General features: G+C 38.9%; 1 protein-coding gene across 1 annotated transcript in view; it reads left to right on the forward strand.

The window, feature by feature from the left end:
* Positions 1 to 17,357, forward strand: part of Adgrv1 (adhesion G protein-coupled receptor V1) — a 508,750-nt gene that overhangs the window by 56,910 nt on the left and 434,483 nt on the right. The window contains 8 exon segments of the mRNA XM_037209551.1: positions 1,270 to 1,446; positions 2,367 to 2,547; positions 4,509 to 4,711; positions 7,025 to 7,154; positions 9,322 to 9,402; positions 10,739 to 10,878; positions 12,868 to 13,477; positions 16,402 to 16,617. Of these exon segments, the coding sequence (XP_037065446.1) occupies positions 1,270 to 1,446; positions 2,367 to 2,547; positions 4,509 to 4,711; positions 7,025 to 7,154; positions 9,322 to 9,402; positions 10,739 to 10,878; positions 12,868 to 13,477; positions 16,402 to 16,617 (1,738 nt within the window).

Consider the following 17,357-nt stretch of genomic DNA (forward strand, 5'->3'; position numbering starts at 1 on the left):
TCTTATCTGGTTGCTTCATCCTGTACCACATGGCCAGCAGACAGAGAAGTGACCGTGTTGGTCCCTGTGTGCTCCCTCCTGTTTACTTCAGAGTCAGTGGGTTCCTGCTGCTCCTTGAAATTCAGGATTTGCCAGAGAAAGGCCTGGATAGTCCATGTGCATTGAGAAAGCTTTCCATTATTACCTGTCAGTAGACAAGTTCCAAGTCCGTCTTCTCCAGCCCTGCTGTCAGCACCTAACCTTAGCCTTGGGAGATATTTATCTCCGTTCATTTGCAGTTATTTCCCATGAAGTATGTTTCCAAATGTAAAAACAGAGTCAAACCGAGACCCTATGAAGAGGATGCAGATCTATTTCAAAAACACCAGACTTCTAGCTCCACATAGTTTTAAACCATTATTTTAAGTTGTTTGAATCAAATATTATCTTTTGAAAAAATGTACACAGATAGGTTTATGCTTTTTACATATGTGTAAAAAAGGAATTAAAAAGATACCAAGCATAATACAAAATGCCCTTTTCTGTTTCCTCCATCTGAGGCATTTATCTCTTGTCTGACTGCCTGTCTGTCTGTCTGTCTATCTATCTATCTATCTATCTATCTATCTATCTATCTATCTATCTATCTATCTATTGATCGATCTATCGATCTATCTATCGAATCTGGACCTTACTGTGTAGCCCAGGTTGACCTGGAACTCACAGAAATCATAATCTTCTGTCTCCATTTCTCAAGTGCTTATATGAAGAGTCACCACATCTGGCTGGACAGTTCTAAAATACTTTTGTGCTTTGTATCACTCCGGAATGATTCCACCAATACTGAAGCTTTTGTAGCCATTCCTAGAATGTTCTTGATGTTCAGCCTTCTGCCATTGACTCTGCCTGGATTTTGTTGGTCTACACTTCATCTTTAGTTACATTGTAAGACTGTGGCCTTCTTTGATTGTCCTTTATTCAGCAAGGGTTGTGCATTGTTTTGGAAAAAAAGATCTTTTGTAACCATCACACCTGACATTGTGTCTAGCAGGCAGGAGCTATCAGTGAATGAACTACTTACACAGTAAAGCGATTACAGTTGCTTTTGCTTTGTACCTAATAAGCAGGGGAAGAAACAATGCTCTCAAATACACTGTGTAAATGTAGAGGTCTCCAAGCCTATTTAGACACGTGGAAAGTCATGGAACTAAGCTATAAAAAGCAGGACTCAGGAAAGCACTAATTTCTTCACTGACCATGCATTTAAAAATTATTTATGCTCAATTACAGATTACAGAGGAGGGGTCCACCGTTTCCTGTGTGGTAGAGCGAACAAGAGGAGCTTTGGATTATGTTCATGTTTTCTACACCATCTCACAGATCGAATCGGAAGGCATCAATTACCTCGTTGATGATTTTGCTAATGCCAGTGGTACCATTACCTTCCTGCCTTGGCAGAGATCTGAGGTAAACTCTACCGCCTGGGTTTCTTTGGATGCTTCTGGGAAAGTGTTTCATCATCTCTTTATTTATTCATTGGTTAGCAATCCCTTGGTATCTAAGCATTTTAAACTATGTGGGAAATTAGGTGTATCTATTATTCTTTAAAACAAAAATAGTCTAGCTTTTCTGTGAGAGAAAAATAAAAAATTTTCAATGTTAGTTTTATAAATTCTTTAATGCCAGTACAATAAAATTAATATAGCTTGAGGATATATCTTTCTAGATTTGTATTTTTATATATTTTACTAACTTATCCATTTAGAAACATGTGGCCAAGGTGGGCCTTGGACTTGTCATCCTCCTGCCTCAGCCTCCTGAGTACTGATATGACAGATGTGTGTTACCATTCCTACATGTTTAGATTGCTATCACACGATACTTTACACTGGGGAGTTTAGAGACAGCAGCACAGTGTGAAATCATGGGATGCTTAAGGGCCGGGTGCCTGCAGATGCAGGGGCTGGGGAGGCTCCTTTTCTGTTTTTCATCTGTGGTACCGATTCATTGTGTCATGTGGTAGAAGGAGTAAATGAGCCCCCCATGACCTCTTTCATAAGGACACTGATCCTGGTCATGTTCATTAAGTCTCTAATATCTAGTTTTCTTCTAAAGTCTCCACTCCTCTAACACCACCACTCTGGGAACAAGATACTAATATGCAAATGTTGAGGTAACACATTCAGTTTATTCAAGTAAACACTATTAAAGAATTCATATCCTCAGCTCTCTTCTTATTTGTATATGTGCCTACACAGGTACACATATATTTCAGTGTGCAAGTTTGTGTAGAAATAAGTGATGTTTACTGACAATTTCAATCATACATGATTTAGTTGGCTATTTCCCCCAAGTAGTAACTACTGCTGTGCTCTTGCGCTGAACAGGTCCTGAATCTGCACGTTCTTGATGATGACATTCCTGAGCTTAATGAGTATTTTCGGGTGACATTGGTTTCTGCAGTCCCAGGAGATGGAAAACTTGGTTCAACTCCCAGCAGTGGTGCCAGCATAGACCCCGAAAAGGAGACCACAGACATCACCATCAAAGCTAGTGATCACCCTTATGGTAAAGCACTCTCTGTTGCAATTATTTTTCTCTTCTCTTGCTGTACTTGGTTTTATTAAGAACTTCTTACAAGGGAGTATGAAGCAGAACTCCTTAAAGACCTCTCAGTGCTAACATCTCTGTTGCTGTTTTGTAGGACATTGTTTATGAAAGAAAATGTAAAGATCAACTTCTGAGCTTAAGTAATATATTTAAAGTTTAAAAGTACTTTTATATGGTTATCAACATTCCTGTAATTAAAATATTTATGGTCATGTGTTAATATTGAAGTAATTAAAAACTTTGTAATATATGTCTTATTAGGTTTCAAAACATGGAGTTTTCCCTAGAGGAGTTTGACTATTATACTAACAAGTGATAGTTTTAATTGGGAACTACCATGGATGTTGAAAATTTTTTTATTAAAATGATAATTTGTGTGCAGATGAAGAAAGGACATCTTTAAGTGTCTGGATAGAGAAATAGAGAATCTCTTATTCTGGTTTTAGAGTTAAATTTGAAAGAAAGTATTGCAGATTCTTTAGAGTATCATCAGTGGCTGTATATCAATTCCAGATTTCAGAAATTTGTCAAATATGAGTAAATGTCTGGAAATACATATTTTTAAAATTCCTTTAGTATTTCTTGTATTGATTGTTCCATAGGATTAAACAGATTTCTTTGACTAAAGACAAGGAAAATTAACACTTCAATGTTTGACATTACGAAGGCTTAAAAACATTCTGGTGTGGCTTCTGACATTCCTAGATGACACAGTCTCACAGGAACCTCCCTGTTCCTCTGACTCTTACAATGTTTTTGCCCCATCTTCTACAATGATTCCAAGTCTTTGGTGCAGGATTTGTGTTATGGATGTAGTAGTTGGGACAATTCTGCATTGCTGATTGGCTGTAGTTTCTGTAAAGGTCTCCATCTGTTGCATAGAGAAGTTTCGTTGCTGAACATTGAAGATTTTATTTACCACCTGTGTATATGGACAAATATTTAGAATATAGTTAGGATTTTGCTGGTTTAGTAAAGTGGTGGTAGCAGGTTCACCTCCAAGATCCATGACTTCACTAGCCCTGGGTATTGACTGTGTTCACAGTACCAGGCATGATTTCCTTCTTGCTGAGGGGGTCTTAAGTCCAATCCAGAGCTGTCGGTTACTGCCAGGGTCTGTATGTCACTACTGACTGAACGCAGGATTACTGTGCCACAGTGGTCACTGATGTTCACAGAAGTCCGATCTGGGCAGTACTATTGGTTGCTTCCCTTGCACACTAATATTCAACATTGTAGAGGCTTAAAACAATTACGGGTGCAGCTTCTGACATTTCTAGATGACACAGTCACACAGTTTACTCACCAACCTGACTGCCTAAACATGAGCTGATCAAGGATGGCACCAGGAGACATCCTAATAGACATGAAAAATCTCAGGAGGCCTCAGCCCTGCACAAAGAACTGCTGGCAACCAAGGAATGCCGAGAGTGGGCGAAACAGTCTTCCCCAGAAAGAGCACACCAAGTGGTCATTGAATTGGTTAATGAATACCAAATAGTCAGCTCTGAAAACTTATACACATACAATTAACATTATACAGACTGACGGGTTGTATTTATGAATTTAAGAACATGTATTCCTATATACACACGTATGTACATAACATTTAATGAAAAAAGAGGCCATGAGTTTGAAAAACAGCAAGACTGGATATATGGGTGGCTTTGGATGGAGGAAGGAGAAGGGGAAAGTGATGTAATTATACTATAATCTCAAAAAATAAAAGAAATAATTTTTAAAAGTTATAAGAAAAATATTTGTCATCAAAAGTGTGTTAGTTAACTCTAAAAACATGTTTTATGTGAAGCTCCTCAGGATTTTATCCTGATGATAGAAATGATTATACGAGGTTGCTTCAGCTGAGCACGAAATTCTTCCACAGATGACTAAGAGCCCTCTGACTTGGTCTCTCCTAGGCTTGCTGCAGTTCTCCACAGGGCAGCCTCCTCAGCCAGAAGATGCAATGAGTCTGCCTGCCAGTCATGTACCACACCTCACGGTGCAGGAGGAGGATGGAGAGATCCGTTTGCTGATCGTTCGTGCACAAGGACTCCTTGGCAGGGTGTCTGTGGAATTTAGAACAGTGTCCTTGACGGCATTTAGTCCGGAAGACTACCAGGTATACCACTAAGACTTTTTTATTTATTTTATTTTATGTGTACAGCTGTGCATGTGTGTCTGTGCACCATGTTGATGCCATCCCCATCAAGGCCAGAAGAGCATCTTGGATCCCCTGAAACCAGAGTTACAGATAGTTGAGAGCCAACATGTGGATCCTCAGGGTGAACAAGTGCTCTTAACTACTGAGACCTTTCTTCAGCCTATCGCCATGCTTTTTGAAGCTGTATTTGTATATTGAATCTGAACACAGCCCTCACGGAGGGTTGGAAGTGTCTTGCATTGCATAAGGAACCCATCAAACAAGAGAAAGGGCACTGGTTGTCTTAGGAGCTTTTCAGCTTGTGTAAGTTGACAATTGACTGCAATGGACCGTGACACCGAGGTAGCTTCCATGCGGTGTGACTCTCCTGAGTTTCCATGTGGAGTTTGTTATAATGGCGTAGCTTTGGGTCGGGTGCATTAAAAGATGATTCTTAACTATTTCAAACTCCTGAAGAAGGTCCATGAGATAAAATCAAAATTACAAAGATATTATGTGTACATGTTTTTTTTTTTTTTCAATTTTGCCATTTTTTTTCCCAAAGGAGAAGCAATATGGCACTTTAGTATGAAACTAAGGATCTAGAAATGTACAGACCCAGGGTTTGGCTTGACCTCTCCATGTGTGATGGTGGAGAGTCAGGTTCCCTACTCTTAATTTCTTCCTCTATGAAGTTATGATGTCTTCATTGCGCAGGACCACTCTGGAGATGAACGACATCAGTTTGTGTGTCGTACACTGGGCATGGCACATATGTAGTAACATTCAATTACCATTACCCGTTCGTAAGGTTGACAACAGTATTTTGAGTAAGAACATAGTTAGAATTTCTTCTTGGGAATCCTCAAAAAAGATAATGCATACTTCAATATTTATTGTTTCCCAGATAATTCTTTCTTTTAAGCTTTCAGTGTTAGTTTCTTGTTTCATATCTACTCTTCCTCCTGAGTCATACAAGTCTTGGCTAAATGAATTCCATTAATTTCAGCTCTAGTCCAGTTAATTCATAGATTTAGTCTTCTAAAAACTCTTCTTAGGAAATGAATTTTTTTCTCCAGCACCTGTTGTATCTTTAATGAGGCTGGTGTATAACATTCCTCAATGTGTGTCTTCTTGGTTTAAAGTGTTCTTTGCATTTTCTTAAAGCAGTATGTGGGTGCTCATGTTAACAATCTTTAGTTTCTGCGTAGATGAAATAACCACAATTTCCAATTTCATTATCACTTTCCATAATAAATGAAACAAAACAGGAAACCTATGCAGTCCTTTGTGATAGATAGGAAGTGTGTCCGTGGAGACATATCAGTATTTTCAGAGGGCGTTGAAGTTCTGGTTGTGAAAACACCCCTTTTAACTACTTATTTACTTAGCGTTGATGACTTGATAATGTTTGCCTTCATTACTTCTTATCATGGTCTTTATTATCAAAAAATAAATTTAAAATACATATATAAGGAAAGGTGCCAGGAGGGATCATGTATGGAGAAGAAACAGCTGAATTTTAAATATCATTGTTCTCAATGATTGCTGTTATGATTATTCTTAATTCTACTAACCAAGTGGCAAGTAATACCCACCTCCTAAGTCTTTCCATTCAGCTGCTTGGAGTTCTGTGTTTTCATTGTTTGTTCATTTGTTTGAGAATTTCAAATATGAGTATAATGTATTTGATCAAATACACCCCGGCTCCCTCCTGGCTCACCCGAATCACCTCCACATTTTTCTCTCCCAACTTCCTATGATTGTTTTAACCCATTGAGTCTATTTAGTGCTGCAAGCATGTGCATAAGTGTAGGCCACCCTCTGAAACATGGACAGCTTATCAGGGCCACGTCCAAGGTAAACTGGCTACCAGTTGCCAACGAGAAGGGTTACATGACTGGTTATCTATTGAAGTCTATGTTTAGAAAGTGGCAGGGCCTGTGATCTGTGAGGGGTGGCTGTGAAATAGGCTGGATAATCAGAGCTTTATGCTGAATTCCAAAGTTTAGGGGGACAATGTAGATGAAGCAGGAGGACACTGGTAATATGATAAGGTTTTAGGCATCGGTCGGTGTTGGGAAGGGCCCAAGCTGTCAAAGGAACTTCACGAATGCCATGCTCTCTGTGATGTGGATGGCTGGGCGTGGTGAGAGAAGACATGGTCTGCACAGACAAGCTCAGTCAAACCCTTAGAGGTTTGACAATTTGGTATACAGTAAATATTTTCATTTTGCAATTTTGCACAAAGAATAATTGTAATATGATGGATAAATCTCATTTGTGTTTCAGAGTATTGCTGGCACAGTAGAATTTCAACCAGGAGAAAGATATAAATATATTTTTGTCAACATCACTGATAATTCCATCCCAGAACTGGAAAAATCTTTTAAAGTTGAGTTGTTAAACTCGGGTGGAGGAGGTAAGACCGGTAACACATAAATAACAAATATTTGCCTGTCAGCCAACCATGATGCTGTTAACCAGTGCCAGTTATAGAACATATAGAACAGTTATAGAACTCATAGAACAGCTTCACCCAATGCCAAATTACTGCTGCCATTCTCCTTTGCTAACCCCCAAACTGTAAGGCTATTATTGACCTTCTTTTTGAATTTTCTTAATGGGTCCACTAGCGCTGACTCCAGATATAATGTAGGCATTGAGCAGAGCAGTCCAGAGAGATAATATAGGGAAGACAGGCCTGTAATATCTGATTCTTAATTCTAATGATCAGAAACTGTTTACCAAAGGTCTTTGAAGTTTAAACTCAATGCATTGACAACATTTTCTGTTGTAAAGTGAAACTGTTCAACTTCACATTGCCACATCAGCTTCTCATGCCATCAGTTTCGTTAATGAAAAGATTAACATGTACTATTTGAAGTCACTGTTTACATCACTTAACTCAATGACTATGTAGGCACTAGAAAGAGAAAATGTCAGTGACTGCTACTAGTATTGGTTAATAACAAATCAAGGGCCAAGTATGATGTCCCATACCTTTAACCCCAGCACTTTGGAGGCATAGACAGATGGATCTCTGTGAGTTTGGGTTCCAGGCCCCCAGGACAGAGGGAGACTCTTTCTTTAAAAAAATCATCAAAATTTTGCAGTTCTGGGATTAATTCCAAGGCCCTGTGCATATCAGAGAAGTGATTCACCACTGAACTGCATCCCATTCCTTGATCATCAAATGTAACTGAGATATTTATCATCATAGTGATACTTAAGAGTTTATGTAGAAACATTCCTCAGACATTTAGACTAGGCAGTTATATTCTAACTGGTGATGAATTCTCATTTGAAGTTTCCTAGTAAGAAGTAGTGATAGATAAACTAAATTTTAAGTAGTGAGTTGAAGGTAAGAGGAAAAGTAGTCTAGACATTGATGTTCCTCTATATTTATTGTTAGGGACTGTGTAATAAGTGGAACAGTTTGCAGAGCTAAATTCTTTGTGGGTCAAGAGAGCACTCCTTATGCCATACCGTTTAGCTTCTAAAGCTGATTGGGAATGCTAACCATGACCTTAATAGCTGTTTGATACTAACCAAGGTGTTTATGGCATTGAACTTCACATTTCTTTCATATGAATTCTAGACAGTATGGGAGCAGTTATGAACTGTAGAGTGGCTGGCAATCCGTTCTGTCTCTGAGGTGACTTTAGGTTATGCATGTGCTATAAGTTCTCATACCTGGCATATTCCAGTCTCTATTGGAGGAAGGACAAAAACCAAGGAAGACCTTAACCTGGGCCTGTCCATCAAGGATATTAAATGTGGCTTGCTTTCCTTACTCTGCCTTTTCATTTTAGTCATCATTGCCCTGACTTTCTTTGTAAATATTTTAAAAAATCATGGTTGGAGTAGAAGATGGATTAGATATCAAAGTGTAAATACTTTATGTTTGTTATAGTTCTCCTGTATTCCCCTGGCATTATTTATTTTACAGTATTATTTTAATTATGTTTTTTAAGCTTTGTAAGATTTCTGTAAAACATAGCACCTTTTGCAGGTGAGAAAGTTGAGACACCAAGGAAGGGAAGTGTTTTGTTGACCATTTACAACTGGTATCCCTTATAGACAGGGTTAAAATTGAATTTTTCACCTGATGATCTAGGACTTTTCCCACAATGTCGGTGTCAAATGGGCAATTAAGTTTGAGAATGGTAAATGGGGTGGGGTTTGAAATGTTAGATACATTTCCCTAGTTTTGAATTGATTGTGATTGACAAGGTGTAAGTCTAAATATATGATTATATACACAAATATCATAAAAAATTTAAAATGCTATGGATTAAAATTACTGTAAAGGGTGAAAATTTCCAGATAAAATTATTTACATTACTGGACATGGAAAATATTAGTTACTATTTACTTGGAATTCTTCCCCAAACTAGAAAGATTTAGCAATTTTATACATGATATTACATATCATCATTCAAAATGACCTGTTGTCTATGGAAGAGTGAGCATCCTTGCGTGGTTGTTACTGCATTTTCTTCTTTACTTGGTACGTTTTAAGTGCTCTTAATTTTCTCCCGTGTTGCTGTGTGTTGTGTGGCTTTCTCTGTGTGTCTCTTGTCAAGTGCCTGAACTCTTTAGGGTGGAAGGCAGTGGTAGTGGCGAAGGGGACGTGGATTTCTTCTTCTCGCCTGTTCGTGCACACGGTAAGCAGCTGTCCCGAGGTCCCTTACTGGTATTTTTATTTTACCTTCTCATTTCAGAGGCAACAGTACTAATCACTTACTGTCATCTTTGGTAACTAGATGATCTTTTGTGTTTTAACTCCTTAACCACCATGGCAGCTTGATGAAGTATTTTCTTCTCAGCCACAGAGACAGAAACACATTCTTGTCTGTTTCTGATGGCCAGGCACTCCTCACCACATGGACCTGACATGGTTTGCTGATTCTGAATGGAGAGAAACTTTGCTTGAATGCCATTAAAAACAAATCATTGTTGAAAACGCTTTACATGGCTTTGAATGCCTGTAAACTGACCAATGGAACATTTGTATTTTCAAGTTAATCCATCCCACTTATTTTCTGTACAATAAGGAACATGAGTCTTTATACATATCAGTTGATCAAAATAAATGAGAAAAATCAGATATGAAGGGAAAATAAGTTCCTAGTTAATTACCATTATACAGAGGTTTGTTTTGAATTCATGTACAATTCAGATACATAGATTCATATACAAAGGTCCTCCAGCTTTTTACCCTAGTTTTTTTTTTTATCATATATGCAGAGCATATTTAGAATAGCTGCCTGGTGAAGGATCACACTTCTAACCCTCAAAGACTCTCTTTCCTAATGTCAAGTTTTGCATGTTGGTCCCAGAGTGCACGCTACTCACATTACCCCTTCAGTTCTAACACCCATCAGTATATCACGCCATGTCTGTGACTGTCGCTTTTAGGATTGTACATTTTCTTAATAGTGATAAAAAAAAAAAAACCCACACATGTTGAATGAGCCTTTAGGCTTTAGAATCCTTTCCGATATAGGCATGGATCATTTGGGATCTAAGGAAACTAATCTATAATAATGTGATGGAAGAGTAGGCTTATGGTTAACACACATTAGAAAGCCAAGACTCTGCATTTGGATGCATTAAAATCCTGGGGAAACTGCTGTGTCAGTGAGGTAAGAGCTGTTTTGGCCTGTGTTCTTCAGAGGTCAGCAGAGCCGTGGGAGACCTTCCTCATATGCTTTGTGTGGGAGAATGTTCTTTCACGGAGAAAGAAAAGGAAGAACAAATTTTCCCTGCTCATCTCCAAGTGCTCAGGCAGCGCTTGTTGCCAAAGCAGAGCCAGGTCATAAAAGCACAAAGATGTGTGGCAGCCATTTGTGTCACCCTTCTTCCTAGAACAAATTAGAATGTACTTCATGAATGAAAAGCCTTACATTTTCTTTCAAAGAGTTCTTCATTGGCTTCTATGGTGGTTTGTAAAATAGTGATTGATGTTTTTTTCCTGTTTGTGGGAATTTGTTCCTACAGCCAGTCTAGGAGCGGCTTCCCAGATTCTGGTGACAATCGCTGCCTCCGACCATGCTCATGGGGTGTTTGAATTCAGCCCTGAGTCACTCTTCGTCAGTGGAACTGAACCAGAGGATGGGTTCAGTACTGTAGTATTGAATGTGAGTACTTTCCAAGACACCTCCTAATCTTAAAATGATGTAGTGTACTAGTAAGACATGCTTTTCCTTTTCTTTTTTCTTTTCTTTTTTTTTTTTTTTTTTTTTTCTGTGTAGGTGGTTAAGAGCAAGCTTATAGGTAACAGGGATACAGATTGCTAGTCAGTGATTTGGCGTTAGTGTGTGGTTGCATTTATGTGTAAATTCATTTTGTTATTTTGAGGGCTCCTTACCTTTTACAGAATATGATATATTATACTTGGATTGACCAAGGCAAATTGGACACAAAAGAAAACATCTCAGGAGGCAGAATTCTTTTTAATCAGAACAACAGAAGGCCCTTCTTTAATCAGAACAACAGAGACAATGAGCATGTGGCGTGGGGCTCTTGGAGTTTTATGGGGAGGGAAAGGGAAACTTGGTGATGGAAGAGTCCATCTTCTGGTCTGCTCGCCTGTCTGGAGAGGTAGATACTGGTGGGTTTGGTATGCCAGAGCTTTTCAGTCCACCTGAGGTTTTTAGGTCATTACCCTTCATGATGGACCTTTGCTATAATTCTGTCGCCTAAATTTCTGCATTAGTTCAGATAGACCATGGCAACAAACACTTCAAAATCTCAGCGTCTTAGCACAAGAAAAATATTGCTTCTGGGCCCTGGTGAGCTAGATGACTCAGCAATTAAAGGCACTGAAGCCTGACAGCCTGAGTTCACACTGGGGACCCACGTGGGGGTAGGAAAGAACCAACCCATCGAAGACATCCCCTGTTCTCTATACCCTCACTGTGGCATCCCCCCAGCAAACAAGCAAACAAACAAATGAATGGGAAGTTATTTGTAAAAGAATTGTTGTTCTTTTGTGGTGCATATCCAACCCGAGTTGGCAAAAGGACCCTGATTCATCAGTCACTTCCGGAGCCAAGGGTTACTTACCTTCATAAAAGCCACGGTTGGGGGAGGTGGGTGTTGAGAAGGAAGTGATTTATTTTATATCAGTGAGTGAATTGCGTGGCCATGTGGTCCTGTGTCACCTCATATAGAAGAAAAGGAAATCCCAAAGATTTGTGGATAGTAAAATGACCACTAATAATGTTTGTTTTGTGCCTGGCCTTCTGAGTTCTACAGAGACTGAGGAGGATTATATCACTAACTGACTCAACAGAGCTCACAGCTCACTCAGCTTCCCCACTATTCATGGATTGATGAAGAAAGATGTGCAAATACATCCTTCTACACTCTTAGTGACAGATGTTTTTTGTCTGTGTGGAATAATTGTATAAATCTGCTATGAAATTAATTGAATAACTTTAGAAAGAATAATTAACTACTTAGGATCAACAATATGAAAAAGGATCATACTTTGATGAAATTATTGCCTCATTTTATTTTGAGTTCAAAATGATAATTAATTAAAAGTGAAATTATTAGGACTAACAAGTTAGGGTTTCTTTGGGACAATTTTAAGCTTTTCTTTCTTAATATATTGAGGCATTTCTTCTAAATGCACTTTGTTGTACTTTGGGTCAAATACATCGAAAGTAACTTTTCAGAAAAATGTCGCTGATTACAGAGGAAGCTCCATCTTTTTCAGTAAGTGTAGAGAATATCAGTGTAAAGAATATCTCGTGTGTGCACATAAACATGGCACACAGTCAGCCACATTGGAGTCGTCGTTGGTATGTATGATGAATTTGCAGCAGATAACAGCTGTGATTTACTTGGAAGTTGAACACTGTGTGTGTCTAGTCTGTGGGTTTCTGCCATAGTCTCTTTTGTACACCCACCATATGGAAGGTGCCCTGAGGAGTTCAGGGAAAGGTAGCATTTGGCTCCTACCTTCAATGATCACAGAGCCTTGAGAACTTAGAAAATGAAAATAAATGTTAAAAAACAAGTTAATAAAAACTTAAAATTCATTTTGGCACTATTATGTACTTAAAAAAATTCTTAAGCCGGTCTTCTAGCTCCTTTTTTAATTCTTAAATATTTCCTAGGTTACTCGGACTCAGGGAGCTCTGTCGCATGTGACTTTGCATTGGAACATAGACTCTGACCTGGATGGGGATCTCGCGGTCACCTCTGGCAACATCACGTTTAAGATTGGGCAGAGGACTGCCGGCATCACTGTGGAGATATTGCCAGATGAAGAGCCAGAGCTGGACAAGGCACTCACTGTGTCTCTCCTCAGCGTCTCCAGTGGCTCGCTGGGAGTCCTAACTAATGCCACATTGACAATTTTGGCCAGTGATGATCCTTATGGGGTGTTCATTTTTTCTAACAAAACTAGACCTATCAGTGTTGAAGAAGCAACCCTCAATGTCACATTATCTATAATAAGGTTGAAAGGCCTCATGGGAGAAGTTGTAATCTCATATGCAACTATAGATGATATGGAAAAACCACCTTATTTTCCACCTAACTTAGCTAGAGCAAGTCAAGGAGGAGACTATATATCAGCATCCGGACTGGCTCTTTTCAGAGCTAATCAGACTGAGGCAACAATAACTATTTCAATCCTGGATGATGATGAACCAGAACGGTCAGAATCTGTGTTCATTGAACTAGTCAATTCTACTTTAGTAGAGAGAGTGCAGAATCGCCCAAGTAAGTATCTGTTAGTGTGTTATCATTATTAGAGGTAAGACTATGAAAATGAAAAACAGTTTTGTATAGCAGAAAATTCTACAGGAAAGGTAAGATCAAAGGTAAGTAAAGCTACCTTTAAACAATTTTCTTTATTTATGTGTTTGTGTGTGCATGCCTGAGTGTGTGCGTGTGTACCACATGTGTTCAGATACCCAAGGAGGCTGGAATGGGGCATCCCATCCCCTGGAATTTAGTTACAGGTAGTTGTGAGCTGCCCAGTGTGGGTGCTTGGAACCGAATTCAAGTCTTCAGCAAGAGAAGCACAAGTGCTCTAACTATTGGGCAGTCTCCTTAGCTCCAAATGCTATCTTTGAAAACAGTATTTATAGAAGGTTTTCGTTAAGACAACTGGAAATGGGGCATGTATTTTTCCTTAGAAATCAAACTGTAAAAACAGTCATATCCCCAAAGTACATTTTAAGAACTTCGGTGTGATGATTAGGTAACTGATCCTCACATTGTTTTGTTGCTTCAAACTATTCTGCAATCAGTGTGCAAAGCCCATATGTAGTTCTTGTGGCAACATTGTGAGCTTCTTTCACACTGGCACACTTCTGACAGATTCCCTAACTAGCAAATGTGTGCAAGGTGAGGAGAAAGGGCTGTTAGACTGTAAGAACTGAGAATTTGTGGAATTACAAGGATAGGATGTAAGGTTCCAAGATCTGCATGTTCTAATAAACTGCCATATGAATTAAGAACTCTTATCAGTTAGTGTGCTCACCTTACCTGGGTAAATACTGTATAAGGTGAGGGTTACAGAAGGAAATTTACAGATGCTAACATTAAATATTCAGGTTAAAAATTTTTCATGAATCAGCTCTGCTCTTCTTTTAAGCTAGATTTAGAATCAACTATATTAGCAAAGAAGTTAAAATAAAGACTAAATAATTAGTCTTATTAACTAACAATTATAAAGCACATGTTGTTTTTTCAAGCAGTTCATAGTGTATTGATATTGAAATAAAACCCTTTGGATGACCACATGTAACAGTGGCTTGGAGCTGTGTTGAGGTTGGATAACTTTGTTCCGATGTATAATAATAAGTTGTTGGACATGATCTTTGAAAGCCCTATTTTCCTTGTATAATTAGGAGATAATAGAAAAGTAAGTAATTTCTTTTTTATAATATATATGGAAGGATTACATGTGGTAATATATGTAAAGAGTAATACAGTGTTTGCTGTATTTTAAGCATTCAGTAATGGAGCTTATTGGTGGAATGGCATATGCTGGGAACCTTTGCCCTGTTGGGATGGGAAAAACAGTCAGCACACCTTCTATGGAATAATACAGAACAGTTGTTATGTAGGCTAAAGAGTAGACAAGTAAGTGCAGAATTGAGAGGGGGAGGGACAGAAGGGAGAGTCAGACTCAGATTTCAATAGACAAAAACCAATGTAAGGTCTGGCAAGTTTTCACTATGAATGTAGTCCTGTTTTTGTGGATATGAGCAGTGTAAGAAGACTATTCAGAATAGGGTGCCCACTTGTGGATAACTTTAGGTATTACACATGGCTTGCTGAGAATTTAACCTTTGAGAAGGAAGTAAGTGTAGTATGTTTCTTAGTTATGTGTGGTAGGTACTAATATAAGATCTTAGGTAATTTCATTAACTCCTTGGTCCTTATCTGTAGAAATATGTGTACATATCTGTGTATATGCATGTATTCATGCAATCCAAATATGTCAGTTATATATATACAAATGTATCAAATATATTGTGCTGGCTAGTTTTCTGTCAATTTGACACAAGCCAGAGTCATCTGAGAGAAAAGAACCTCAACTAAGAAAATGCCTCCATAAGTTCTGGCTGTTGTGCATTTTCTTAATTAGTAATTAATGGTGAGGGCCCAGCCCATTGTGAATGGTGCCATCGCTAGGCTGGTGGTCCTGGGTTCTATAAGAAATCAAACTGAGCAAGCCATGAGGACCAAGCCTAAAACAGAACTCCTCCATGGCTTCTGCACCAGCTCCTGCCTCCAGGTTCCCACTGGTTTGTTCCTGCTTTAGCTTCCCTCAGTGAACTGTGACTCAGGATATGTAAGCCAAATAAACCTCCCCAAGTTGTTTTTGGTCATGGTGTTTCATCTTAACAATAGTAACCCTACTAAGGCATATATGCAATTCAAATATGTCAGCAGATGGATAGAAAGAAAGCGTGCACATATTATCATTTGCATAAAGATATTATTAATCGAGTAAAGAATGAAATTGTATTTGGGACAAAATAGATGGAATTGAAGGATGTTATTATAAGTGACATAAGCCATATACAGGAAGATAAATAGTGCATATTCTTACGTGGAAGCTTAGAAAGTTTGTTTCAAAGAAGCAATCAGCACAGTGATTACTAGTGCTAGGAGAAGCAAGCGAAGGGAGAGAAGATGGTCGGAGAGCAGGCATGCAAGTGCGTGTGATGGGGAATGAGTTCCAGCGTCTGCCACACAGAAGGGGAAGGCTGTCTGTAGCTGGATTAAGGCTCTGGGGTCTAGTAGTTTCCTGCTTAATTTTGTGTTGGAATTCTGTTTTACCAATGGCACAGCAGAGACCTAATTGTGATAGTGTAATTCTGTAGGCTCTTAGAATCCAATCAATGTTATATTCGTTGATGATTAATTACACTTGGATCATCAATGTCTACTGCTTATTAAAATATTCCTATAGTCTTATCTGTTCCTTTGATAATGTTTTTAATCCCTAGAATATGTGTTAATTAAAAGAGAGCAGAGATTTCCTATTAACTTTATTTTTGTATTTTCAGTGCCTAGATTAAGGCTGACAGGTATAGATATTTAAACTTTTAAAACCATAAATAGGAGAAAGAATGAGAATTCTGTTAGGTTCTTAGAAATTGGCTGCTTTGCATTCTGTCTTCCAGTCCCGCATTCCCCACGCCTTGGGCCTAAGGTAGAAACCGTGGCCCATCTCATTATTGTTGCCAACGATGATGCATTCGGAACAGTGCAGCTGTCGGCACCAAGTGTCCGTGTAGCAGAAAATCATGTTGGACCCATTATCAACGTGACTCGAACAGGAGGAGCATTTGCAGATGTCTCTGTTAAGTTTAAAGCTGTGCCAATGACTGCAGCTGCTGGTAAGGAAAGGCATGGAAGGGGCACTGGAGTGTGTCAGAGTGGCATGTGTCTGTGAGCAACAGCATCTCAAAGACATGGTTAGAAAAAGAGAAGGAAGCGTGTGTGTGTGTGTGTGTGTGTGTGTGTGTGCGCGCGCACACACACAGACACACACACACACACACACAGAGACTTTTTCTTTAGATGGAGTTTCATGTAGCCAAAGCTATCTTCAAACTCACTATGTAGGTGCAGATGGCCTTGACCTTCTGATTCTTGCTACTGTGTTCACAGAATAGGCGTGTACCACCAAATTGGGTTTATGCACTGCTGGAAATCAAATCCTGTGCTTGTGCTTGGTAGGCAAGCATTCTACCAACTGAGCTGCACCCTTGGCTCCCAATACTTAAGCCTTTTTAGATACAAATATGCATCATTTACATATCTGTGACACTGAATTTTTGAGTTCATGAAAACTGATAGTCAAAGTATATGCAAATTGAAAAGCTCTGGAGAGCAAGAAATGGGTAAACTAAGGAAGGACAGACTAAGACCCCATGACTTAGTGTTTCTGAAAGGTGGTCATGTGCAGATAAGTGCTGAGACACGCAGGAAGAAGTGAGAAAAAGCTCTCAGGGCTCGTCAGTTATGTTCTCTCTGGAACCCATTATCTTCCTTGTTCATTTATTTACAAAGAGCATGGACAAGACAGTGCTTAGAATTAATGATTTTATGTATAAGGAAAATGATGTCATTGCTG

This window comes from Peromyscus leucopus, chromosome 11 (assembly GCF_004664715.2).
Source record: "Peromyscus leucopus breed LL Stock chromosome 11, UCI_PerLeu_2.1, whole genome shotgun sequence".
NCBI classification, from domain to species: domain Eukaryota; kingdom Metazoa; phylum Chordata; class Mammalia; order Rodentia; family Cricetidae; genus Peromyscus; species Peromyscus leucopus.